Source organism: Danio aesculapii, chromosome 2, assembly GCF_903798145.1.
Source record: "Danio aesculapii chromosome 2, fDanAes4.1, whole genome shotgun sequence".
NCBI classification, from domain to species: Eukaryota; Metazoa; Chordata; class Actinopteri; order Cypriniformes; family Danionidae; genus Danio; species Danio aesculapii.
Window position 1 is genome coordinate 30,543,849 of NC_079436.1, and position 27,500 is coordinate 30,571,348.

The 27,500-nt window shown below is 34.2% G+C and overlaps 1 protein-coding gene across 1 annotated transcript in view; it reads left to right on the top strand.

The window, feature by feature from the left end:
* Window positions 1-27,500, top strand: part of myom1a (myomesin 1a (skelemin)) — an 80,286-nt gene that overhangs the window by 41,546 nt on the left and 11,240 nt on the right. The window contains 3 exon segments of the mRNA XM_056477131.1: window positions 2,156-2,192; window positions 2,458-2,480; window positions 2,789-2,844. Coding sequence (XP_056333106.1) covers window positions 2,156-2,192; window positions 2,458-2,480; window positions 2,789-2,844 — 116 coding nt within the window.

Sequence of the window (27,500 nt, forward strand, 5' to 3'; positions counted from 1 at the left end):
GACCAAACAGAAAAAAATTGTTGGGAAAAAAACAGTTTTTGACCAGTTTTCATCTTAAATGCTGTGAATGATAATATTTCTATTTACAATTTCGAACTAATGTCTTGATACTTTTTAATCAAAGAAAACAAAGAATAACTTGTTACTTAAACATGTAACCAGGGGTGTGACACTGACAACAGGGGTGAGGATCCAAATGTAGGGTTTTATTGACAGGATGGTCAGGCAAGCAAGGATCAGCGCAGGAGCAAACATGTATGAGGGCAATCCAGAGTCGTAGTCGAAATAGCAGGCAAATGGTCAGAGGCAGGCAGCAAACAGGATTAAACGAATAAACAAGGCAAGGCACAAAAACACAGTAACGCAGGACAAAGAAAACGCGTTGTAATGTCACTAGAACAGAGAACAAGACTGTGTTTGTGCTTATGTAGTGCATTAATCAGTCCTTGAGCAGCTTCAGCTGTGAGAGTGTAATCAGTCTTGATCTGGAACCGCTTTTGTGTGTGTTGTATGACTGGGTCTTGTAGTCCATAACTGGCGGATTTGTAGTTCATGTCAAAGTAAGTGTGTTTACCAGCGATCTCAGGTAGTAAATCGCTGGTGATCGTGACAAAACCCATACCTAATTATTCATGTAAACCCTAATCCAGTGCAACTGACAATTCAATAGACCAATTCAATTTGGTCATGTCATTGGCCCATGAACATTTCCTGCTTGTTATCAAACTATTTCATAACTGTAACAATAGGCAATTCAATCCTAACTTAATGTTAAAACTGCTATCATAACATTATTTGTCAATATGTGGCTCTTTTTATATTGTCTGAAGCTACAGAAATTAAAAATGTAAAACAAGAAATACGTTGGGACCATTGTTTTTGTTTGCATCCCTCAAAATGGTCAGAATTATTAGCCTCCCTGAATTATTAACCTCCCGGTTAATTTTTTTCCCCAACTTCTGTTTAACGTCTCTAATAACTGATTTATTTTATCTTTGCCATGATGACAGTAAATAATATTTTAGTAGATATTTTTCAAGACACTTCTATACAGCTTAAAGTGACATTTAAAGGCTTAACTAGGTTAATTAGGTAATTAGGCAGTTTATTGTATAATGATGGTTTGTTCTGTAGACTATCAAAAAATATAGCTTAAAGAGACTAATAATATTGTCCTTAAAATGGTTTTAAAAAAAATTAAAACCACTTTTATTCTTGCCGAAATAAAAAAATAAGACTTTCTCCAGAAGAAAAAATATTATCAGACATCATGTGAAAATTTCCTTGATCAGTTAAACATTATTTGTGAAATATTTAAAAAAAGAACAAAAAATTCAAAGGGGCTAATAATTCTGACTTCAACTATCTATCTATCTATCTATCTATCTATATCTATCTATATCTATCTATCTATCTATCTATCTATCTATCTATCTACATCTATCTATCTATCTATCTATCTCTATCTATCTATCTATCTATCTATCGATAGATAAGCAATATCGCACAAGTAGCCCTGCGATTATGGTTGTATATCAGCTCAGCTGTGATCCTAGTGCGGTGCTATGAGTGTGATCATGTTAGTGTGTCACCTGTGTGCCACACCGGGTTTCAAGTTTCATGTAGGAGCTCTGGAAACTTAACGGGAGGAGAGAAAACGGTGAAAGACGAGAGAGGACCAAGCCTGGGACATGTTATACTTGGTTTTGCCTTCACTTTGGTGGTGGTCATCCATGAGAGGCTGCTGCTGCCCATTAGTTTTGTTTTGTTTGCTTTATTAAATTGTTTGAATGTTCACTGGTTTTACCACCTTCTTCTTCCCTTGAGCAGTGTGTTTTGTACTTTGTTACATTGCTGCATACGCCTAAGAGGAAGAAGACGGGAAACCGGTGAATATTCAAACACTTTAATCAACAAAATAAATAAAAAAAAAACATGTGGTGACAGCCTCTCATTGACGACTGCTGCCTAAACAGAAACTGAAACTAAACATAACGTGCCAGGCCTGGTCCACTCTCGTCATTTACAGTCATCTCTTCTCCTTTTATATTTTTAGTGCTACTACATGAGACTTTAGACTGGTGTGGTCTTTTAGTTATACATCTGCCATTACATTTATATCTGAATGTTTTTCATTTTTTTTCTATTTGTGTAGTATGGGAGGAAGCATTTGAAGAATTCAAGAGGCTGAAGTAAGTTTGATCAAATGAAAACCATCAAATACTAATAATGTGACAAGTTTTTTATTTTTACTTTCTACTATTCCCTGGTCAAGACCTTCTTGCATAAGCTGTCACAACAATACTAAAATAGACCACCCGTGAGTGCGTCACAGTGGGCGTACAGTGAAGCATTTCCTGATATTGAAAAGTGCAAGAAGAATGCATCACCTTAGCAGTCACCAATACTATTTAAAGACCCAAATAACACTGTGTTTGTCTGTCTTTCCTTCCTCAGGGCGGCGGCCATAGCAGAGAGAAGTAAGTGATTGTCTTTGCTATTAATATTGTGCTATCACAAAGTAAACAGATTCACAACATCTTCAATCTGAAATTCAATCTGGTGTGCATCTTTCAAAAGCTATAATGGTCGCAAATTCTGACATTACCAACAAATCTCAGAAGAACCTGCGACCATAATTGCCACCTCAAGACATGTTTTGATTCAATGCCATAATTAATTATGAATGCTTAAATATTTTGAGCAGCCTTATAGGAAGCAAGTACCTTCTTCTTCATATTGAAGTTTATTGAAACTGCTAATTATTTAATGGTTTGTGTATTTTTAGACCGGGCACGTGTTGTGGGTGGCCTGCCAGATGTTGTCACCATTCAGGAGGGCAAGGTATTATCATCTCTCATATGTGCGTCACATTTCTTAAGGTGCAGTATGTGATTTCAGACAAATGCTGTTGGTATTTAAAATCCACACCCAAATAAACACATCTATGTTATTGCTTTGCTCCACACAAGTTCATGGATATGTTATGCATTACAGGCGATGACTAACGGTTGACATAAAAAAACAATGATGCTTCTAACTGTCCTATTATTATTGCTGATATTTACAACAGCAACCAATGTTGCTCACATTTCAATGGTATCTGGATGCAACCTGAGTCTTGATTACAGTTTATCAGCACCACAGTTCACACATGAGATTTGTGGAGTCACTGTAGGAGTTATCTGTAATAGATTTTCATTTGCATGTGTTTTAAGGCCTGTGGGACTGTGTGAGGATTTTAAAAGCATTCAAGGCATAAGAATTTGTACTGTTTGTAACTTTAATAATAATTAATTTTATTGACGAACTTATGAAATGAAGATTATGCATTTTAATTTTACATTTTATTATTCAATTACTGTACCTGAATACTGTTAAACTCCTCTGAAACACAATAAATACTGTTATTTCATCTGTACCTTTTGTTCGATTATATTGATCTAACTTGTACATTGTTTATTCTATGTTATGCAGACGCACAGCCCTACGGAATCATCCAAATTAATCTAAAATGATAAATTCCTTCCAAATAGAGATATTAGTTTTTGAGCAATGGCAAGATAAAGGAGTTTCCAGTGTGAAAGATTTATACATTAATAATATTTTTGCCTACTTTTCACAACTCTATAATTATTGATTACTGAAAAATCATACTTAAGTAAAAGTACCATTATTTGCCTAAAAATGTAGTGCAAGTAGAGTAAAGTGTCTGTTGTAGATATTACTCAAAGTATGAGTAAAAAGTTCCCCTTTTAAAATTACTCAAGAGTAGTGAATAGTATAATAGTAGAATAGTAATAGTGAGTATTATGCTGTAAAAAGCTGATCCATTTACATGTAATTTGTGGATGTGTGTAAACGTAACATTCTGTAGTGCATTTAGTTATGCCCCAGGCACACAACATCATAAAAGTCTCCACTTTTCCTCCTAATCTGCAATTGCCTCTCTGGCTATACCACTAACTGAGCCCTCTTTCTCTCTCTCGCTCTCTCTCTCTCTCTCTCTCTCTCTCTCTCTCTCTATTAAAAAAAAAAAAAAAAAAAAAAAAAATTTCTACTAATGTTTTGCTTCTTAGACTTTTACACGCCTGAAACTTGTCTATAGCGCTTGTTCACTGCTGCTCTTATAGTTGTGTAAATTGCTTCCTTGTCCTCATTTGTAAGTCGCTTTGGATAAAAGCGTCTGCTAAATGACTAAATGTAAATGTAATGTAAATAAAACGTTAATATTAGGTTAGATTTGTGAGCCAGCGTCTAAGGACAATGTTATTTTGATGTCCAATAACAACGTCAAATGACGTTGATATTTGGTTGCTTTTAGGTTGTGATAGAAAGTGACCAAAATCCAACGTCATATTGACGTCACATACTGACAATTATTCGTCAGGTATGGGAAACCGAAATCCAACATCTGATAGATGTCATAGTGGTAACGTCCACAAACGTCAAGCTATAACATCATTAGACGGTGATATTGGTTGATTTTAGGTTGGGCGTTGGACATTGACGTCGGCCTGACGTTGGGTTTCTGACGTCAACTCGATTTTCATTTCCAAACAACATGCAACGTCCCCATGATGTTGGGGTACAACGTCAATCTGACGTCGTGTTGACTTCTTGTGCCTGCTGGATATTTAAGGCCCTTTCTGTCATCATACAGTAAACATCCGTCATCGTCTCTGGGTCAATGCGTGTAAAGATTTTTGGACATTTTCTTGGACACTTTTAATGCTTCCAGTTTGTTGCAATTATAAAGCGCCCATGTCTTGAGGTAGTTCATTATGATGCGATTTACCTTCTGTGTGCGATCTGATTGGACAGGAATCATTCATTCATTCACTTTCTTTTGGCTTAGTCTGCCACAGCGGAATGAACCAACTTATCCAGCACATGTTTACGCAGCGGATGCCCTTCCAGCTGCAACCCATATCTGGGAAACGTCCATACACACTCATTCACACACATTCACTACGGACAATTTACCAATTCACCTGTACCACATATCGTTGGACTGTGTGGGAAACCGGAGCACCCAGAAAACCCACACGAACGCAGGAAACATACAAATCCACACAGACACGCCAACTGACCCAGCCGAGGCTCGAACCAGCGACCTTCTTGCTGTGAGGCGACACCACTACCTACTGCGCCACTGCGTCGCTGACATGAATTACAAGACTGATATTTCTAATCCCCATAGACAAAAAAAAAGTGACTGCAGGTTGAAGGAAAGTAGTGGAGTAAAAGTATTGCTACTAAAAATGCACTAAAAATGTACTCAAGGGAAAGTAAAAGTAATTTTTTTTACAACTACTTACTAAATTATAATTCCTGAGAAAAACTACTCAATTACAGTAGTTTGAGAATTTGAAATTTGTTGCTTTACACCACTGACGGTTACCTGTTCAGTATGGCATTATCATAGCTAAAAAAATTATTCTTTGTTTCTGGAAAAAACATGTTAGGCCTTTTTTTTCTGACTAGCTTCTTGGACTTACCTCCGCTTTACATTTGGAAAGAATTAAATATACCACTTCTGCAAATTTGATAAATTGATAAATTTAAAAATCCCATTTTTTTCTAAAACACCATAAAGACTAGTAATGTTGTTTAATTTCTGAAGATTTGAAGATTTGTCTTTCTCTCTCTCTTACATCCATTACTGTGTCTTTTTGTAGGTCATACATGCCTTGTATCTTGCCATTTTCCCTTGTTTTGTGTGCTTTATTTTACATTTTGCACAGATTATTGTTTCATGATGGGTTTGTCTGTCTGTTCCTTTTTTCTATGTCTGCAGAAACTACAATAAAACATTTTCAAATAGATATATTCAAGTTATCTGGTGAAATTGTATTCATAACACAATATAATCACAGAAAACAAAAAAACGCAATGCTAGATATTTCCAATATCATGCAGCGCTAAAGTAAAGTATGAGCATATTGGACCATGCAAGTCACCACCTCCTAACCATTGTACAGTCTGTAATGATCTGTTTCTTTATCAGGTGTCGCCTTGTCATCTTCTAAGTGGGTGCACATGCACTGGAGTGGTGAAAAGCCACTTTGACCCTTGTGCATCTGAACAAAGAAGATGAGGGTCTCTACACCCTGCGTGTCAACACCAAGTCAGGCTTCGACACCCACTCTGCCTATGTGTTTGTCAGAGGTCAGTCCTGCCTATACGTTTGAGCTGTGTAATCTGAAATTGTGTCATCTCACACTGAAGGGCGACATTGTATTGTCAGTCAAGCTGTGTTCACTGTATCTTTAAGAGGCGAGTTGCCACAAGTATTAGGTTTCTCTGTGGGAATGCTGCTTCTATTTTTGGCTGACAGCACTAAAGGCAGCCATGTGTGAAGAGCAAGTTGTACTAATGGCCAAGAGTTTGGGGCTGCCTGGTAGTCGTTTTTTTAAATCGATTAATGATTGTTTGAGACACAGAGTTCATATTAACTAGTTAAACATTATTAATAAGTAGTTATTTAAAAAAAAAAAGTAAGATCATGGACCAATTGTTAACATGTAGCATGTTTTTTTTTGTTGTATGTATGTATGTAAATGAATATATTTTATTATCGGTAAAGTGGTTAAAAGTTTTTTGTCTTGTTAATTAATATTTGTTTAAAACAGTTTTACTTCAAATAGCATGGTTAGCGTTTTACAATAGTCCTAGCATGTTTATAACCGTGTTTTAACACATTGCTACCATGATTTAGCACTTAGCTGGCACAATTAGCGTGTTGCTAGAATGTTAAGTTTGTTTCTAGCATGTTTTAACAGTATTCAAATATTTATTTACCTTTTTGTCTTAGCACGTTTGACATGATCACACTTCTAGCATGTCTTCATCTTATTATTAGCTTGATTTTAGCATGTGAGCACATTTGAACACTTCTAGCATGAAAGCCTGTATTGGCAGTACGTTTATCACATTGCTGACAATCATTGCTGTTATTAATGCTACACTGTAAAAAATGCAGGGTTCCACACAATTCATTCATGTGGTCATAACACAAATTAAGTTAACAAAGTTGATGTGAATTGAACATAAAAAAAAATAAGTTGTCCCAATGAAATCCCAAGAATTGTGTTGATTCAGCTTATTTTAAATAAATAGTTTGAACAAGCAAAAAAATATATTTTTGAGTGTATGCTAGCATGTTTTAACAGTTTTCAAATTTTATTTATTTACCTTTTTGTTTTAACATGTTTGACTATCTCTAGCGTGTCTTCGTCTTGTTGCTAGCATGATTTATTAGCATATAAGCACATTTAAGCACTTCTAGCATGAAATACCACATTGTTAACAATCATTGCTTTTATTAGTGCTATGCTAGCATGTTTTAACAGTATACAAATAATTAGTTACCTTTTTGTTTAGGTTGTTTGACATTATTACACTTCTAGCATGTCTTAGTCTTATTGCTAGCGTGATTTTTAGCATGTAAGCACATTGAACACTTCTAGCATGAAATACCACATGGTAACAATCATTGCTGTTAATAGTGCTAAGCTAGCATGTTTTAACAGTATTCAAATAATTATTTACCTTTTTGTTTTAGGTTGTTTGACATTATTAAACTTCTAGCATGTCTTAGTCTCATTGCTAGCATGATTTTTTAGCATGTAAGCACATTTGAACACTTTTAGCATGAAGTGCTGTCATTAGTTGCTGTCATTAGTTATTAATATGTTTAGCACATGGCTAGCATGAATAAGCAAGTTACATTTAAAAGACAGATTACTACATTGAACAATGTCTTATCTGTGATATATGTGATATGGCATATGGCATTGAATTTTATTTATTCAAATTTTATATTAATGTAGAAATATCTTATATGAGTAAAAATCTAATTTATATTCACTTTTTGGAATTTAGACCTTGTTGTTGGCTCATCAATGCATTGCTTTGCCATGTTTTGAGGAAGTATCTATTATAATGAGGTGACTGAGATGTTATGAGAGAGTTAAGACAAGAGAGAGCTGAAATTAGCTAGCTGTGTTCAGAGAGCAGAGATGTTGTGTTGTGTTTTACTCAGCCATAATTTGAAATGACAGCAGAGCGCAAATAAAGCTGATTTGTGTATATCATCAGATGCTGATGTGGAGGAGGAAGGGGTTCCAGTCGCTCCTCTTGATGTGCGCTGTCACGATGCTAATAAAGACTATGTGGTTGTCACCTGGAAGCAGCCAGCAGTGGAGGGCAGCAGTGCCGTCACTGGTTACTTCATGACAGGTGAGTTACGTAATATGCCGTCAGCAGTGGGGATTATAAAGCCCAAGCCAGTGCTCCTCATTTAAATATTTCTCTACAGGTTGGAGGTTGGCAACCATCACTGGACTCAGTGCAATGACACCCCAGTAAAATATGCCCGTTTTCCTGTCACTGGCCTCATTGAGGGACGCTCCTACATGTTTCGGGTGCGAGCTCTCAATAATTCTGGTGTAAGCCGTCCGTCTCGGGTCTCTGACCCTGTAGTTGCCATGGACCCATCAGACCGGGCCCGCCTTAGAGGTAATGTGCCTTTGTGTGTGGTGTGTGTGTGTGTGTGTGGTGTGTGTGTGTGTGTGGTGTGTGTGTGTGTGTGTGTGTGTGTGTGTGTGTGTGTGTGTGAAGAATTAAGAGGAAACTGCAAAAAATTCTGAAAACTGAAGAACAAAGATGGTAAGGTTTGCCTACGATTGTCTGATTTTCACAGCTGGTCCCTCAGCTCCATGGACTGGAGTGATCAAATTCACTGAGGAAGATCCCACAGGTAAAGAATTATTTAATTAAATTATGAGATTATTTAATTAATTTGTTCATTTATGAATAATTTTTTGTTTATTTAAAAAAAAATTTGGGCCAATAAGCTGTTTTGTGCTTAGTATTTATTTGATTAAAAAAACTAAAAGTAAAAACATAAAGATTGCGTGAAATATTATTACAGTTTTAGTATTATTACAATATATTATTTGCTATTGTTAATTATTTTACTATTATATTTATTTTAAAAACATATTTGTAATTGTAATAAATTTTATCATGTAAATTATTCCACTGATCATCCAGCATCTTTATTTTAGTCTTCACTGTAACACGATCCTTCAGAAATTGTTCTGGTATGTTGATTTGGTACTCAAAAACATATATTATTATTATCAGTTATGAAAAACTTAGAGTGCGTGGCTTTTTTGATGGAAACTGGGCTTTTTCAGCAATTATTTAGATATATTAGAAATGTTTTGTAACATTATGAAAGTATACTGTTAATAAACTTTCAATTTAATGCGTCCTTGCTGAATATAAGAATTTCATTCAAACAAAACAAATTAAATGAACATCGCAATTACCCTTTTTTTAATAGTAGTAAAAAACTGTATATTGAAATGATTCACTTTTACATAAGTGTTAAATGTTGGTGAACAACACAATGTCAATTTTAATAGATGAGACGAGTATGCGCAATATTAAAGCAATGCATTTCCAACATTGACCAATGTAAGAAAGCACTTTTAATATAACCAGTATATTGTTCAGTATATTGTTCATCATAATGTGAGGCAGGTATTATGACTACACACAGGGTTAAATTAGACCTAAAGGTTCCATGAAGTGCTTTAAAAAAATTCATTTTTATTTGATGTTTGAAGTATTCTCAACCGAAATAAGAAGAGAGGGTGGGACATAGTGTAGCTCCTCCTCTTTAAAAAAAACAGCCAATAGCTTTTGTTTTATCACCGCTCTCCAGTGAGAGTGGTTGAATTCAAGTGCATCCAATGAAAAGCAAATGGGAAGCGTCTTGAAGGGGGCAAGGCATGTCAGATACTAAAAAGCATTTGATTGGTTATGATTTGATGAGAAACTAGTTTTTGGTGACATGAAACAAATCATTGTTCCATATATATATATAGGCGAAAGTAACTACAAGCTTTACATGTTTACATCAGTTTTAGATCTTCTAACCGCAAATTTTGTCACTGTTTTGGAGCACACTAGCTTATTGATATCTTAAAAACTAACAACACTGATACTAACATCTAAAAAACTTTACTTTAATTTTGTGTTTAAATGGATTCATAACTCTACTAGTGAAATCGTCACCTTGGAATTATAAGGTTCTATCTGCGTTCTGAATGATTTAAGAAATTGAGCTTCAAAGTTTTTGCATTCTATATAGCAAACAATATGCGTGCAACCGTTTTCTTTCATACATGAACATGACAGAGATCCTGAATGTACTCTAAATGTAAATGATCAAAGTTTTGCGAATTGTAGTAAAAAAAAAGACATGGTAAATGAAAGAACCTTCTAATTCTGAAAAGTCATTTTCCACTTGGAATTATAAGGTTCTGTCTGGCAGATCATTCATTGAAGCATTACTTTTCAAGAAAGAAATTTTCTTGTTTAAATGAAGCATATAACGCTGTGCTAAATATTTTGTCCAGATGTTAATTTTATCTAATTAATATGTTAATTTTATAAAATTTTATGCTTTATATAAATTATTGAATTAGATTTATTAAATGATATTGTATTATATTGAATTAATTTAAGTATTTGCCCTTCAAGGCTTACTATTAAATGAGCAAATGAGTTTAATAAACATTGAAATGTTTTCACTTAACATATATACACACAAATAAAAATACTTCACATTTAATATACATATTTTGATATTGTTTTTTTCAACAATGTAAAATGTAACATTTTATCTCAATGTCAAAAATTCTTCTAAATCATCACATCTACACACATCTCAATTTTGTGTGGTGCAGCATTATTTAGCCGACTCTGTGTGATTTTGTGTTTCTTTATGGTCTTTCCTACTTTCAATGGAGCAGTCTGGATGAAATAACAAAGAAAGCTGATGCTGATTGGTCTTCGTGCGTGCATTAAAAATGCTTATTGACTCAAAGAAAGAACCTTATAGAGCCAAGCTAGAGTTTGACTTTGTAGATAAACCTTTTTTTTTTTTTAAATAAAAAGTCTTAAAATGTAAAAAAAAAATGATGTAAATAAGCCGTCATTTAATAAGAATAAGTGAATAACTCTTATTATTTATTATTGAACCTTATAATTCTAAGGTAAAGATATGCAGCATTATTTCTCTGCACTCTTTTAGTTGGAGTTGTCCCTGGTCCACCTACTGACCTGGCCGTCACTGAGGCTACTAAGAGTTATGTGGTCCTGAGCTGGAAGCCACCTATGCAGAGAGGACATGAGGGCGTCATGTATTACGTGGAGAAGGTGAGGGAGGATGTAAAGCATTAGATTTTTGAGGGGGATGAATTAAATACATTTTAGACTAATACAGTACATCTTTTCTCAGTGTTTGGTGGGTACAGATGCATGGCAGAGGGTAAACACTGGGATTCCAGTCAAGTCTCCTCGCTTTGCCCTCTTTGATCTCGCTGAGGACAAATCCTACACTTTCCGTGTACGCAGCTGTAACTCTGCTGGAGTTGGAGAGCCATCAGAGGAAACTGGGGCGACTACTGTGGGAGACCGATTGGGTGAGTGTGAACATTAGAAACACACAAAAGAAGTAGGTTAGTGACATATGTCCTGGATTGCAGGATAGAGAATGTGTTTCATTACTTCTGTGACTCAGAAAGGCCATACACTGTAAAAAATGCTGGGTTCCACACAATTAAGTTTTTTTACAAATTCACATAAAACAATTATGATTGAACATAAAACAATTATGTTGTCCCAAAAACACAAGAATTGTGTTGTTTCAGCTGATTTATATATGAGTTTGAACAAACAGCAAACATAATTATTATACATTTTGGAAATCATTACACATATAAAGTCAGGACTGGGATAGTGTGAGTTCAGTGGGAAAGTACTGTTAAAATGGTCATTGTTTTATTCAGGGGTTATTTAAATACTGGTATCAGTATTTTGTGGGCTTTTGCAATGTTGTTAAATTGATCAGTTAGGTGTATCCTTGAAAAAAAACGTTTCATACAATCCATTTAGATTCCATGGATCTCCAAATATGCTTCAGGGAGTCCAGCTTTAAAATGTAAAAGATATCTAAATACAGTAGTTTTTTGTGTAAAGACCCAATTTATTCAGTAAAAAACTGATATAAACTGGTAAAAAATTCTATTTGAAAAATATTTAGTTTTTGTTTAATTTATTTTAATTTCTTTCATATTTATTTTCTATTACATGAACTGCATGGGTACTGGGAGTGAGTGGTTGTAAATGAATGGATAAAAGCATAATATAGTATAATCTAATTAAATAAATAAAAATATGATTGGACAACTGAGATTGAGAACTGCCCATCAGCACAAAAGAAATGTAAATAATTTAAATTACAGTAATATGATAAATTATAATAAAATGATACTAAGATTCAAATAAACAAATCCTCCATAATTTGATTAAATAAATAAAACTAATTTTAAGACAAACAAACATACAAATAAATACAATTGAAATAAATATTGTATACAAAAAATACATAAATTAATTAGGAAATAAATTAATAAAAGTAGAAATCTGAATGCAAAAATATTTCTTATTAAAAAATTTTCTTTATTTCTGATAATGCATTTTTAAAAAGAAGCAGTGAAAGCAAGAACTGTTTAAATGTCAAGCCTTCAATGTCAAGCCTTTAAAGTCACTTTGGGTTAGAGCATCAGCATAAATGTAAAATTCTGAAAAGATAAAAATGTCATGCCTGGAAATACACCGAACATTTTCTTTTTTGTTTTCAGACCTGCCTTCTGCCCCAGGCCCGGTCATTCCCATCCGAAACACTGACTCTTCTGTGGTGGTGTGCTGGGGAGCATCTAAAGAGGTGAAGGATCTGGTGGGCTACTATATTGAGGTCACTGTGGATGGCAGCGGTGTGTGGGCTCCCTGCAACAATAAGCCAGTCAAAGGCACGAGGTATGCCAAATGTGAAATTTTAGTAAAACGAGAGAGGGTTTTCTAAGAGTTATAATAACACATCTTTTTATAGATCTATTTGTACAAGCTTTTGTTTACTGTACTGTAAGTAATGTATCAATCCCGTCTTATATGCAGGTTTGTGTGCCATGGGCTGAACGCCACGGATAAATGCACGTTTCGGGTGAAGGCAGTGAATGCTGCAGGATACAGTGGAAGCAGCGCCGAATCTGAGGCCTGCCTTGTTAAAGCAAGTGTTGGTGAGTATTTTGTCTACATCAAGGAACATGAAAACTTGAAGACTATAAAATTGCATGACTTATTAAATGTCATGCATGTTACGGTGTGATGTTATACATTATCTTGTTTTACTCCTGATTTAAATTTGGCCTTATGTACAGTTGTAGGCAGAATTATTATCCTGTAATTTGTAATCCTGTAGGTGATGTTTAACAGAGCAAGGACATTTTTACAATGTATGCAATTATATTATATCTAAAATAGTCTTATTTCCTTTAGTTTGGTTGGAATAAAAACATTAAGTTTTTAAAAAATAATTTTTAAAGTTAATATTATTAGCCTCCTTAAAGTTTTTGTTTTGTTTTTTGGCTACAGAACAAACCACTGTTGTCCAATGACTTGCCTAATTAATCTAACTTGCCTAATTAGCTTAGTTAAGCCTTTAAGCTGAATACTAGTATCTTATAAAATATTATGTACTCTCATTATGGCAAAGACAAAGGAAATTAGTTATAAAAATTGGTTATTATGATTTTTTTAAATGTTTGATTTATTTTTTCTCTCTGTTAAACATCATTTGGGATAGTAGGGCTAAAAATGTCTTTAATTGTATGTGTATTTTAATCTGAGAGGCACAATGAGTTATCTATACTTCAGCTTTGGTGTAAATTGGACTGAAATTATATATACATATATTTAATGCATTTAGGTTGGACACCTACTTGCCAGTTTCAATATTATCTGATTACTTCAGTGTAATGGATGACAGTGTGGTGTAACAGAATTTGTTTTGCTTCAACTTACTGGTTATTACAGGCTATCAACTGGTCACGACGTCAAACAGTGAGCTTGACCAGTAAAGTTAATCACAATTGTACATTAGATCTACTTTATTAGGGCGGCACAGTGTCTTTATTAGGGTTAGCACTGTCTCTTCACATTAAAAAGGTCACTGGTTTGAGTCCCGTCTGTGCCAGTTGGTGCTCTGGTTTCCCCCACAGTCCAAAAACATGTGCTATGGATCAATTGGATTAACTAAATTGGCCGGAGTGTACGAGTGCATGTGTGAATGCGAGTGTGTATAGGTGTTTCCCAGTACTGGGTTGCAGCTGGAAGGGCATCCGCTGCGTAAAACATATGCCGGAATAGTTGGTGATTCATTCCGTTGTGGCAACTCTTGATAAATGACTAAGCTGAAGGAAAATGAATGAATGAATTAATCTACTTCATAGGTCTGACAATAAACGTGTTTTAGACACTTCACTGAATGACTTCTTTTTTTTAATTTGGGTTATGGCACTGTAAAAATAGCAATAAGCTTTATTTATTTATTTATTTATTTATAGCAGCAACACACATTATTTTCAGGGTGCATTTGAGGATTTCACACACCGTTGGCTAAGATTTTGAAATGATGGATTATAAAATGACTTCTTGATTCTGTTATACTGAACAACCTGTAACAGTTCATGTTTGGGACAACAGCCCAATGGTAATAAATAAGTAATTAATTACATGCATGTATACATACATACAATACTTACTTGCATATTAATCACTGGACTGTTTTCCCAACCATGAACTGTTATAGCATTTTATAATCCAATATTTTTAAAAAAATATCGTCAAGAGTGTGTGAAATCATCAAAATGCACGCTGAAGATGGTGTGTGGTGTTGCAATAAATAAATAAAGCTTATAGCTTTTAAATAATTGATCATTTCACAGTGCGCTAACTCAAGTAAAAAAAAAAAGTCATTCAGTGAAGAGCCAAAAAACATTGTTATTGTCAGACTTTAATAAAGTACATGTTGTGAATAACTATGATAAACTTTACTGGTCATGCTCACTGTTTGATGTCAGTGACCAGTTGATGGCTTGTAATATACTGCAAGCTGAAATAAAAGTTTAATCACTGAAGTTCGTCTTTTTGTTATTTAGCAAAAAAAAAACTAATTGTTGCACCACGCTGTCTTTCATTTCACTGAAGCACAGTTTCACCTTGAAAATATCACAGCTCACACTAATTTGAATGTACATGGCAAAAGGTATACATACATTAACATTTTTCTAAAACCCATATCTAATAAATTCAGAGGATCTGCGAATTCCCATGTGGTCTCCATTACTGTTACACTGAATTAAAGTTTTGAAAATTATTTTGAAACATATTTTAAGATTAAGCACATTCAATGTTTTCTACTGAACATAAAATCACTTTAGTAGATGTTCATTGGGTTCTTTTAAAAACAGGACTTTTTGACCTGTTTTTAATTATTCAATTTCAATTTATTAAAATTAGTTTTGGATCAAATAAATAAAAAAAAGTCAAGCAATGAAATTTAAAGAGAGACTTTACATGTACAGCTGAAGGCAGAATTATTAGCCCCCCTTTGAATTTTCTTTTTTATTATATATATATATATATATATATATATATATATATATATTATATATATATATATATATTTCCCAAATGATGTTTAACAGAGCAAGGAAATTTTCACAGTGTGTCTGATTATATTGTTTCTTCTGGAGAAAGTCTTATTTGTTTTATTTTGGCTAGAATAAAAGCAGTTTTTAATTTTTTAAAAACCATTTTAAGGTCAATATGATTAGCCCCTTTAAGCTATATTTTTTTCCCTATGGTCTACAGAACAAACCTTTCTTATACAATAACTTGCCTAATTACTCTAACCTGCCTAGTTAACCTAATTAACCTTGTTAAGCCTTTAAATGTCTCTTTAAGCTGTATTGAAGTGTCTTAAAAAATATCTATTAAAATATGATTTACTGTCATCATGGCAAATATAAAATAAATCAGTTATTAGAAATGAGTTATTAAAACTAGTATGTGTAGAAATGTGTCGAAAAAAATCTTCTCTCTGTTAAACAGAAATTGGGGGAAATGGGGGGGGGGGTGTATGGTTAATAATTCTGACTTCAACTCTATGTTTCAAGATTCAATATTCATTTAGAATGTATATTTCATTTCACCTCTTGTAAGATGCACTTAAAAAGAAACATTTCCCATCAGTGATTCATTCCCTCTCATATCTGTGCCAGCAGTAAGCTCCATATTGTCCTTGACCAGTACAAAAGCATCCTCCACATTCACTCTATAACAGCCTCTCACTTAGAGTTCAGTGTCATCCTGAAGTCATCCTTATATAGAATAGCAGTGCTACTGCTTTACATACCAGCAAGCTAAAACCATAAACCTGCATGCTGCATGAACATCCTATTAAATGCATGCCATGCCCTGCCCTGCTATCAGCTCTCCATTAATTCCTCAGAAACACACAGTCATTACCTGAGTGTATCCTGTGACACAAACATCCAGGCACAAAGACGAAAGAGACAATAGGGGTATCTCGTTATTCATTCCCAGAATGCAAAACACACGCAGACTGAAACTCAGATGGTGTGCCTCTGTGTGTTGTCATGTAGGTGTGTGTGTTTTTTGTGAATAACTGCAGGGTGTGTGATGCAAAGCCGTGCATGAGCAGGGTGGGTGGTAAAACGATTTGAGCGAAGGTCATCCTCCGTCCAGACCAGACAAGTAAGTGTAGTTTAGACTGCGAGACATATGTGTGTATCATTATGTGTAATGGACAGGTGGGTGAAATCTTTATCATTATTCTCCCCGAATAAACTCTAAAGAAGTTATTATATAGAACTGATCTTTTTATATGCTATTTTCATAATATTTAAAGGTATTGTACATTACAAATGATTATTGTTTTATAATATGAACTCAGCCTAACAGAAACTATGTGAAATGAAATTATTTTCTTCTATGGAACTTAAAGGAAGATATTTTGCACAATGTCAATAAGCAGATTTTTTCATTTAGTTAAAATAATGATTGAGCTTTCGTTTTTAAGGTCATTTGTTATTAGTGTATTATGAAAATGATTAAATTTGTACTGTTGCGTTAATGAAAATGGGCACATTGTAATTCATTGTAATTATTTTTATCAAAATTAATATCATGAAAATGAGATTTCATTAGGTTAGTTATTTTACTCTTATTAAGATATGATTTCAGTTAAGAATACTGAGAAGGGCTTAATTAAAAACACTTTTTAAATGCTGTAATAATGTGGCTTTTATTAATGCAAATTCTAATTATAATTGGTTGTTTAATTCATATTCAAGACAAAATCTGATGTATAACACAATCTAAATTATAAACAACAGTTGCATGGTAACTCAGTAACAGATTTTCTGATAATCATAAGAGGCACTTTTCTGGACAGCATGAAAAGTTATTTGGACTGCATTTCTCAAAGACAATACACTGCAGAAAGTGTGCATAAACTAAACATGCTTTTGTATCCAGAAAGCACACAACACCCAAACTTCATACACTGATCTTGAGCTCCTTCATGATATTAAAATGCACACAATGGATCCTGTGCTTCATCACGATAAGAAATTACAATGTTGAATGAATTTTTTGATAGGGTAATGATAAATAACAACCAACGGGTAAATGCTGCTTGGTTAAACTATGTCTTGCCCTTCTACAGCTGTCCCAAGTCCTCCCACTGGTGTGACCATGCTGGAAAGGCTCCGGGATTACATGGTGATTGGTTGGCAAGCTCCTGCTAAAACCGGTGGAGCAGATATCAGAGGTTACTATCTGGACTACAGAACGGTGAAAGATGGAGTCACAAGCAAGTGGCATGAACTGAACCTGAAAGCAGTCACTGGCTCATCTTACAAGGTACCTGTAGTTCATGATATCACAGCTTTGGATTTTTGACCATTTTTGAATTTCGTTTATTTTATGAAATAAAAATCTATTGGAGATTTTTTTTAAAGTTAGATTTTTAGTTATTCATTCATTCATTTTCTTTTCGGCTCAGTCCCTTTATTAATCAGCGGATGCCACAGCGGAATGAACCGCTGATTTGTACTTTTTTTTTACTTTTACCATATATTATATATATATATATATATATATATAATAATATATATTATTTTATATATTTTATTATTATTATTTTTAGTTATTTTTTATATATTTTAGTTATATAGTAAGATTTTAGTTATATTTTTTAGTATAATGTGACTTTTTATAGTTAACATTTTGAATGCTGAAGACTGAAGACCTGGTTCTGGTTTCTCTGCTGTCTCATTGATTTAGGTGACCGATCTGAAGGAAAACAAATTCTACCAGTTCCAGGTGCGTGCATTCAATCAGACTGGTATTAGTGAAGCCTCCGTACCCACTGCCCCATTGGAGTGCAAGGAATGGACCGTTGCTGTTCCAGGTAAGCAGTGGGACTTGTGCATCAGGCAGTGAGACTTTATTGTGTAACTGACTGTCGAGTAGACATGGCCTTTTTAAGTTTGTTTACACTAGAACATCTTTTTTTGGGCTTCAACACCCCCCATTGTCCACAAAAATATTCAAAGACCCCAGGAAGTTTACAATTATTCATGCAGTCCATTCTAAAGTTGAAGAAATACTCTTTCAAAGTGCTCTAAACTTGCTATGTCAGAGGCCTTTTTTGAAATGAATGATTTTGAAGGGTACAATTGATGGACACTTTTATTTGTAGGAGTTTGGGACACAAATGGAGTGATGCAGGATGTCAAGTGTGCTCTAAGGAACATGTTTTTTTTGTCCCCTACACCCTTCATTTCTTCAGTGCTCTCACAGTAGAGGGTAAACACTTTGAAGACATTAGAGTATAGGGATGAGACCTTTAGAATGGAAAGGTTAGAAAGGTTTGACCTTTTTTTAGGACAAAAGTATAAAAAGCAGCCATTTACTGACAATATATAGAGCACTTCATAGAGTGTTATGAATATAGTGTTTGAAGAAACAGAGCTGGCTTTTGATTCTTAGAAACAAATTTCTTTGAGCTGGCATTATATTTAATGTTTTCTTTGTTATTTTTCTTTATTCTTTTGTTATTGAAAAGTACAGAAAGAACACACGGTTTACTATATGTGTACTTTAAAAACATTCACTCTCTATCCAATAAATATTTTAGAACTTGGCAAAGCTAGATGAGTAGATATGCATACTAAAGGATAAAATGACCCTGGGGTACACGACTAGGGACTTTTTATTAATGATTTTCCATGTTTAAAACTCTTGCTTTTAAAAGTAAACTACCTCATACATCCAGGTGTTTCAAGGCAAAGTTTTTTAAGAAGCTTGATAATAAAATTTCAGGGGACTTGGTAAATGACAGTATGTGTTGGGATGCAAGAATCTGTCATTTCGTCAGAGTGTGTCATAGTCAATGGCAGGTATGGGAAACTTCACAACATTTTTCCTCGACAATGGTTTCCTTCTCATTTCCTTCTCATTTTAACCAGTAAAACATAGAAGCAGCTCTGTACAAAGCTTTGAAATATAGTGAAACGAAAGTGAGATCGTAGTCTTTGTGCCTTATGCAATTGAGGAAAGGTGTGTGGAGCTTTTATGATGACAATACTACATTGTTTGTTAATGCTCATGATTCCATATGTCAGTCACTATTTCGGTCTCATTGATAATGTCTTGCACGTCATTAAAGATGGCAAGCAGTAACTGGTAGAGAAGCAACATGTGCTCTGTTATCTTCCTAGTTCATGACATGACATTAATTCAAAATTGCATAATCAGGTACGGACACTTCTTTTCATTAATTTTACTTTTCAAAAATGCCAGGTCCTCCTCATGGCCTCCGTGTCCAGGAGGTGCGTAAAGACTCCATGGTTGTTCTGTGGGAACCGCCTACATTCAATGGCCGCAGTCCTGTGACAGGGTATTATGTGGACTTCAAGGAAGAGAATGGCAGATGGAGATGCGTCCAAGAGAGATCTACAAAACATACTTATATGAAGGTAATTAAATAAGATTTTTCTTAAAGTAACTGTTGTTTTTCTTGTAGTAAGGGCTCCGCACTAGGCATGGGATGATAACCGGTTTCAAGGTTTACCATGGTTTGGAAAAGTCAAGGTTTTAAAACCGCCAGAATTTCCTGGTATACCATTCCTACGGTAAATGTACAGTTTTTTAACTTGTTTTTGCGACTATTTTATTTAGTTTTTTAGATATCTCCAGCAGAAAAGAACTCTCTACATCAAAAGCTACTGGTCCAAAATATTTTAAAAGTTTCTTAAAATAAAATATATGGTTTTCAGTGGGGAAAAAGTTAGTATTTTTTACCCAGACATTTAAAAAGAACATATTTTAGAGCAGTAAGCACAATACCGTGAAACCATGATATTTTTTTATCCAATGTTATCATATTGTACTGTCACAATCTTATACCGGCCCATGCCTACTCCACACGACTGGCCCCAGTGTACGTCAAATGAAGTTCTTTCTTGTTCTTCATTTGAGGGCAAAATAAGTTCCAAAAGACTGAGTGATGGTATACTGTTTTCAAACACTATAACCCTCCCACACTGCAGTATGCAGGGTTGTAAATACATCAACCAATGTGTGAGAGGAGTGAACAGTTTCATAAACATCTGGCAAACAGTCTTCTCCAGCCTGTCGCACACCAGATGAGAAACTAAAAAGCACCAATGAAGCACGCCATATCTTTTGATTTTTTTCTATTTACTGCAGAAAGACACAGAATAGTACTTCTCGTTCGCTGTGTGACCCTCTCTGAGTTTTTAAAATATCTCTGTGAGTGATCTCTGTGCTACTACACTTTCCAGTGTGTTCATGTTGCTAACTTGGTGGTGGTGTTGTTCTGTCTAACCTCTGTAGATTTGAGATATGAATTAATTGCATGTCCAACAAGGCGTTCCACATCACACCCACCAATTGCATAATCGTCACAGTTTAATGGTAACTGTAAGGTATTTAGAAGCCAAAACACCCCATAAAAAGTTCGCTACGGTGAGCTGTTTTGAACTGCCAAAATAAACTCAAAGCAAATTTCATTTTGGCCGGATTTTGTTCATAATGATGTAATTTTATTTTATTTTGTTCTTGATATATTGTATATATAAGTATATTAGGGCCTTAACATTTGATACCTGATTTGTTATCATACCTAACATGCCTTATTTGGTAATGCTGCATATGCAATATTAACGATATTAGAAGTTTTCTCTCTTAGAAATGCACAAAAGCTTGAGTCGAGATTAGCAGGAGCATAAGTTAGGATACAGATGTAAACTTTCTTTAATTTACAAAAATAGTACCACCTGGATTAATTGTAACAGCCTTAATCCTTTGTACATTCGTAGATTACCATAAGTATAATTACATGTATAACGAGTTTCAACAGTTTTTTCTTCTCAATGAAGGACTACACTATTTCATTCATTCATTCATTCATTCATTCATTCATTCATTCTTTCGTTTGTTCATTTTCCTTCGGCTCAGTCTCTTATTTATCAGAATGAACAGCAGAATGAACCGCCAACTATTCCAGCATATGTTTTACACAGCGGATGCCCTTCCAGCCACAACCCAGTACTGGGAAACACCCGTACACTCTTGCATTCAAACACACACTCATACACTACGGTCAATTTAGTTCATCCAATTGGGTATATGCACAGCTAGTGATTTTCAGCCAATGATAAACTTTCAGTGAACGATTAATGTAACTATTTCAAATTTCATAAGGTTACTTTTACAGCATCAATGTTTTAATGTAATTAAAGTACATTCAGTTAAATAGACTTAAGCATTCATTTCACTGTTCAAGCATAAAACGAGATGAAAGACTGTGTAACCGGTAGCACTGTCAGAATCAGCAGGTTAGCGCAGAAACTCCATTAAACATAATGGGGTAAAATATCCTGTCATATTTTAAAGACATGGCAGGGTAAAATGAAATTTAATGCAGTGCTTCTTGTCCAGTCTGAGGCCCACTTTATATTGTATATTCATCAGGCAGTGAAGATCACTGATTTTTAAAGCAATCAGACCCTAGACGTAGCAATTTTTTAATGGAAAGACAGTTCATCGGAAGCGCTGAGGCTGGCTTACTGAAATTAAAAGTCTGTGTGAATATACCCCATTCACCTATGCTGCATGTCTTTGGACGGTGGGGGAAACTGGAGCACCCAGAGGAAACCCATGCAAAAACAGGGAGAACATGCAAACTCCACACAGAAATAGCACAAATTCATTTGACTTCAAATATGTTTTATTTGTGCTTGTATCAGAGAGCTCTGTATCAAACCCAATCAGCAGATGTTTAGTGTTCATGTAACTGATTGATGCAACAAAATCCATTTGTTCTTGTTTGTGCAGAGTTGGTAAATGGTCCATGGCACACAGTTCAAACAAGTAGTGTTTCGTTTTGCTTTTGGAGTGCTCAGCTATTTTTCTCATATATAATGCCGTTGCTTATCAGTTGGTAAATCGGTGGTGGCACCAGTGTGACCTTTAAAAAATGGAGTCAAACTGACTGGAAAAAAAGATCAAAGCTTTACTTCCAGGTGAAAAATGCAACTATTTACTAACAGTCTGGAGCACTTCATAGAGAGCTATGCTTTTAATATTTGAAGAAACCGAGCTGGTTTTTGTTTCTTAGAAACAACATTTCTTAGAACTGGCATTTATTTTTAATGATGACTTTGTTATTTTTCTTTATTCTTTTGTTATTCAAAAGAACAGAAAGAGCAAAACATCAGAGGGCGTTTCACTCATTAGTTTTCTCTGTGTGATAAAGGTATCAGGTCTCCAAGAGGGCATCTCCTACAGGCTGCGCATCCATGCTAAGAATCTGGCAGGTGTAGGTGTACCCTCAAAGGCAACTGATGCAGTTTTGGCTGAGACCCGTCCTGGTAAGGTTCTTTCAAGGACATGAATGCAGCTGTGTTTTAGAGGACAACATCTGTCTCTCACAGGCTGCACCGTTCATTTCACCATTCATGTTGGGTTTTTCTCAGGAACCAATGAGATTGTGGTGGATGTGGATGACAACGGTGTGATTTCTCTGATCTTCGAGTGCTCTGATCTTAAAGAGGGCTCTCAGTTTGTGTGGTCTAAGAACTACGAGGCCTTCACTGACAGCTCCAGACTCACCATTCAGACTGCTGGGGGCAAGTAAGTGCAGTCGGCAACTACCTAATAAAGTCATGCAGGAGTTTTATGAATGCTCATAATCCACTGAGAAAAGGTACACTAATTAACATACATATAAACTGTATAAAATTAATGGCAAAAAGTCAAGTCAACAGATTTTTTATGTTGCTTTTACTTATGTATTACTTTTATCAGGTTTCAAGTATTTTTTTTTTTTCAAGGTTTTTTTTATTTGTTTTTTACGTTAAACAGAGCAAACAAAAACAAAACACGTCTTTCCTAGATCACTAGATCTAGGAACAATATATAATCAAATGTTTATAGAGAAAATAAAAGATGAAAACATGACATGAAAATATGACACAAGTTCCGTTTTTCTCATATTTTCATTTTGTGTGCGTCCATTTCTATCACAAGAGTTAAAAAAGGTTGCCAGACCTTATAAAATGTCTCAACAGACCCTTTTTAGTATGCCTTATTTTCTCCAACTTAACACGAGACATCACTTCTCTTACCAGTGAATATGTGTTGGTTGAATAGGGTCTTTCCATTTAAACAATATCAGTCTTCTAGCCAGAAGAGAATCAAAGGCTAACATTTTAATTTGTCTAGTGTTGAGAGGAGCGTTCTCAGGGGCGACCCCGAACAATGCGAGTAATGGCTCTACTTCCACCCAAAATGCCTCAGAGAAGGTCTCAAAAATGCTAATACAGTCTATGTAAAGCTTTGGACATGTCCAGAACATGTACAGCAGAGTAGCAGGAGCCTGCCTACATTGATCACATATGGGATCTACGTCAGCATTAATCTTAGAGAGTCTGACTTTAGACCAGTGCAAACAATGAACAATTTTGAGTTGTATTACAGCATGTCTGAGGCATATGGATGATGAGAAAATTCTTTGTATTATTTTGTGCCAATCTTCATGTGAGATTGGTTCATCTAAATCTGTCTCTTATTTATTTTCAAGTAAGTCTAAGCATTCAAGTATTTCTTTTTATTTATACAAAATTTAATGTAAGATGAAATGATTAGAATAATTTGTTGGATTCAACTAAAAAAGTAAAGTCAGAAAGAATTATTTTACTGTGTAGAAATAATAAGAGTAACTACAATAGGATTGTGTAACAATTTCACATTGTAGCATTTTTACATATGAAGAATTCAGATTTATCTGCAATGCCATCTGAAAATTTCTTCTATAGCGATCCTTTTTCTCAGACTTTTTCTCAGACGTGTGTAGGTTCATTTTTTTCATGGTCACACTTTATTTTGATGGTCTGTTTGTTGAATTTAAGTTACATTGCATCTACATGCCAACTAATTCTCATTAGATTATAAGTAGACTGTTAGGTTGGGGTTAGGGTTAGTGTAAGTTGACGTGTACTTGCAAAGTTTCTTATAGTCTGTTGAAGGAGCAGTATCAACAGAAATTAAGCAGACAGTCTACTGATACTTAAATGGACCATCAAAATAAGGTGTTACCTTTTTATTTTATTTAACAGGTTCTTTTTACTGCATTTAATGTAAAACAACTGAATAAACACATAGCAGCCTGAGAAAAATGCTTATTTTAGAAGAAAAGTTCAGATGGCATTTAGAGGCTTTTGCATTCAAACTCTTCATATGTGTATTTAATATTAACATCAATAAATTAATCACATTTTATTACATTTTATTTTGTTACCATGTTTCCCAGAAATAAGCCACACAGTCTCAAAATTGCACTGCGGAGAAAAAACACTGTAATCTATTTAAAAAAAACATTTATTTTAAATGTCAAACCAAAAATAAAAAGATTATATAAATCTAACTGAAACCTTTTTAAATCTAACTGAAATCTAAGCTTTTTGCTTGTTCTGCTTGATGTTAATAACATAAAATCACTTCGAAATATAAATTGCAGCATGTTTCAGAAGATAAAAAAATGTCATTTTTAGGGAATAAATTATTGCATTACATTACACGTAATGGCAGTACGAGGCTTAACTAGATGTGCAAGTCATTTGTGATGTATACCTGTTGAGCCTTTAATTTCCATGCAGGTCCAGAGCCATATTTAATGACCCATCATTGGATGACTTGGGCATTTACTCTTGTGTGGTGACCAACACTGATGGTGTGTCTGCCAGCTACACGCTCACTGAGGAAGGTGAGTCACTTTCCTTTAATCTGCGGTTGAGGCCAGTGATATTCAATCCCAGGACATTTCTCAGAGTGACCTTCTTAAGAAGGGAACACAAGGAAATCATTCCTCCACTTTCCATTTTCAGTTTCCATAAACGATAAACAAATGATTCCACTCTTCTGTAATATTCTTCTCTTGGAGTCAAGTAAGAAAAGCACATGACGTAAGTTTGTCCATTATATGACATGTTGTTTACTTTTTGTAGGACTGAAGCACTTGTTGGATATCAGCCATGATCACCAATTCCCCAGTAAGTACTTAATCTAGTAGTACACCAATTGTAGACCATTAAAGGGACAGTTCACCTCAAAAACAGAAATTTACTTACTAATTACTCTCTCATTTACTCACTGAAGTTGTTGTAAACCTATATGAGTTGAACACAAAATAAGATATTTTGATGAAAGCTAAAAAATGGTAACCATAGACATCCATAGTAGAAAAGACAAATACTTTAGAAGTCAATGGGTTCCAGGTTTCCAGATATTTTCAAAATAACATATTTTGTGTTTAGCGGAAAAAAAGAAACCCATAACAGTGGAAAACACGGTTGGTAAAAGTCAAGGGTGATGTAAATATAATATTTGTAAGGATCTAAAAGTAAATGATGATAGAATTTCAGTTTTTGGTGAACTATCCCTTTAAGGCAAGACACTGATGTTTCCCCAGTTGATTACATGAACAATTTCCAATATGTTTGTATTACAAGTAGTCTAAAATAATGTTTTAGATATAAGGCATTATATAATTTAATAAGTGCTCATTTTTAGGACAAAAGTCTAAATGCTGGATAACGTCAGGTTCATAATTCTTATTGAATTTTTTAGATATTAAAATCAAAGTTATTTATTTTTATTTTTTTTATCAGTTTATAATTCAGAAAATACTACCAAACTGCAAGAAATTACATATGTTCACAAGCTTTTGATGAATAAAAGGTTGTATATAACAGGGCAAATTATTTACAGATTTATCTTTCTGTAAAAAAAATCTAAATAAAAATAAATATAAAATATAAGCAAAATTAATTAAATATGAATAAAACTGTATTTTGTATGTAAGTACTGCTGAAGTGAAGATTTATGGCTCAGTGATGGAGGAAACTCTTTTTGAAAAAATAAATGTGTAATATAATGTAAATCTACAGACACATTAATAAAGTGTGACAAAAGAAACACTTAAAAGTATAGTTTTGATATTTTCCTTACTTTAGGTTAAAAAAACTATTTATGAAAAGCCCAGAATCTAAATATTGTCAGGTGCACCAAACAGGTTTTGTGTTCTACGCTTGTGGTTAACTGTGAGCAATTTTCTGCAGTAATTCCTTTCAAAAGTGAAATGGCCATTGAGCTGCAGGAGAAGGGCCGTGTGCGTTTCTGGGCTGAAGTTGGCAAGTTCACTTCTAACCTCCAAGTGGAATATGTCTTCAATGATAATGTCATCCATGAAGGAAAGGTACAGTTTATTGAATATTACCTTGAAGGAACCCCACATACCTTATTTATCACACAATCTTGAACCGCATATGTGATCATGTTTTGTTATTTTTATTTTTTTTCAGAAGTACACAATGAACTTTAACAAAAGCACTGGCATCATTGAGATGTTTATGGATTCACTGGAGGTTACAGATGAAGGAACTTTCACATTCAACCTTGTTGATGGCAAAGCAACTGGTCGTACCAGCTTAGTGCTCATTGGAGAAGGTAAGGTCGCATTATTAATGCATTTATTTCTTTTGTTTAATCTATAGTTTATGGAGGCTTGTTTCTACCACAGGATTAAAAGAAAAAATACAGATAATTTCTGATTTTAAAATCAGACTTTCTAAGGTTAGCAAATTTTCTTGGAATTCAGTTTTTTTTTTCTATTATTTTGATTTTGTAATTCACACTGTCAACTTATAAACTATTTATTCTGGGAAAAACTGCAACATTTTGACTCTTTCTTTTTTTTTTTTTTTTAAACAAATCAGATTTGCATGAAAACATATATAAAAAGTTAAATAAATAAATAAATATATTTAATAATAATAATAATAATAATAATAATAATAATATGATTGCTTCTTTTCTGCTATTATGATTAATATTTTTTTTAATTGGGAGAAAATATTGTCCCAATATCTTTACTCCAAGGTGTAATCTTGCTTTTCTAAGTT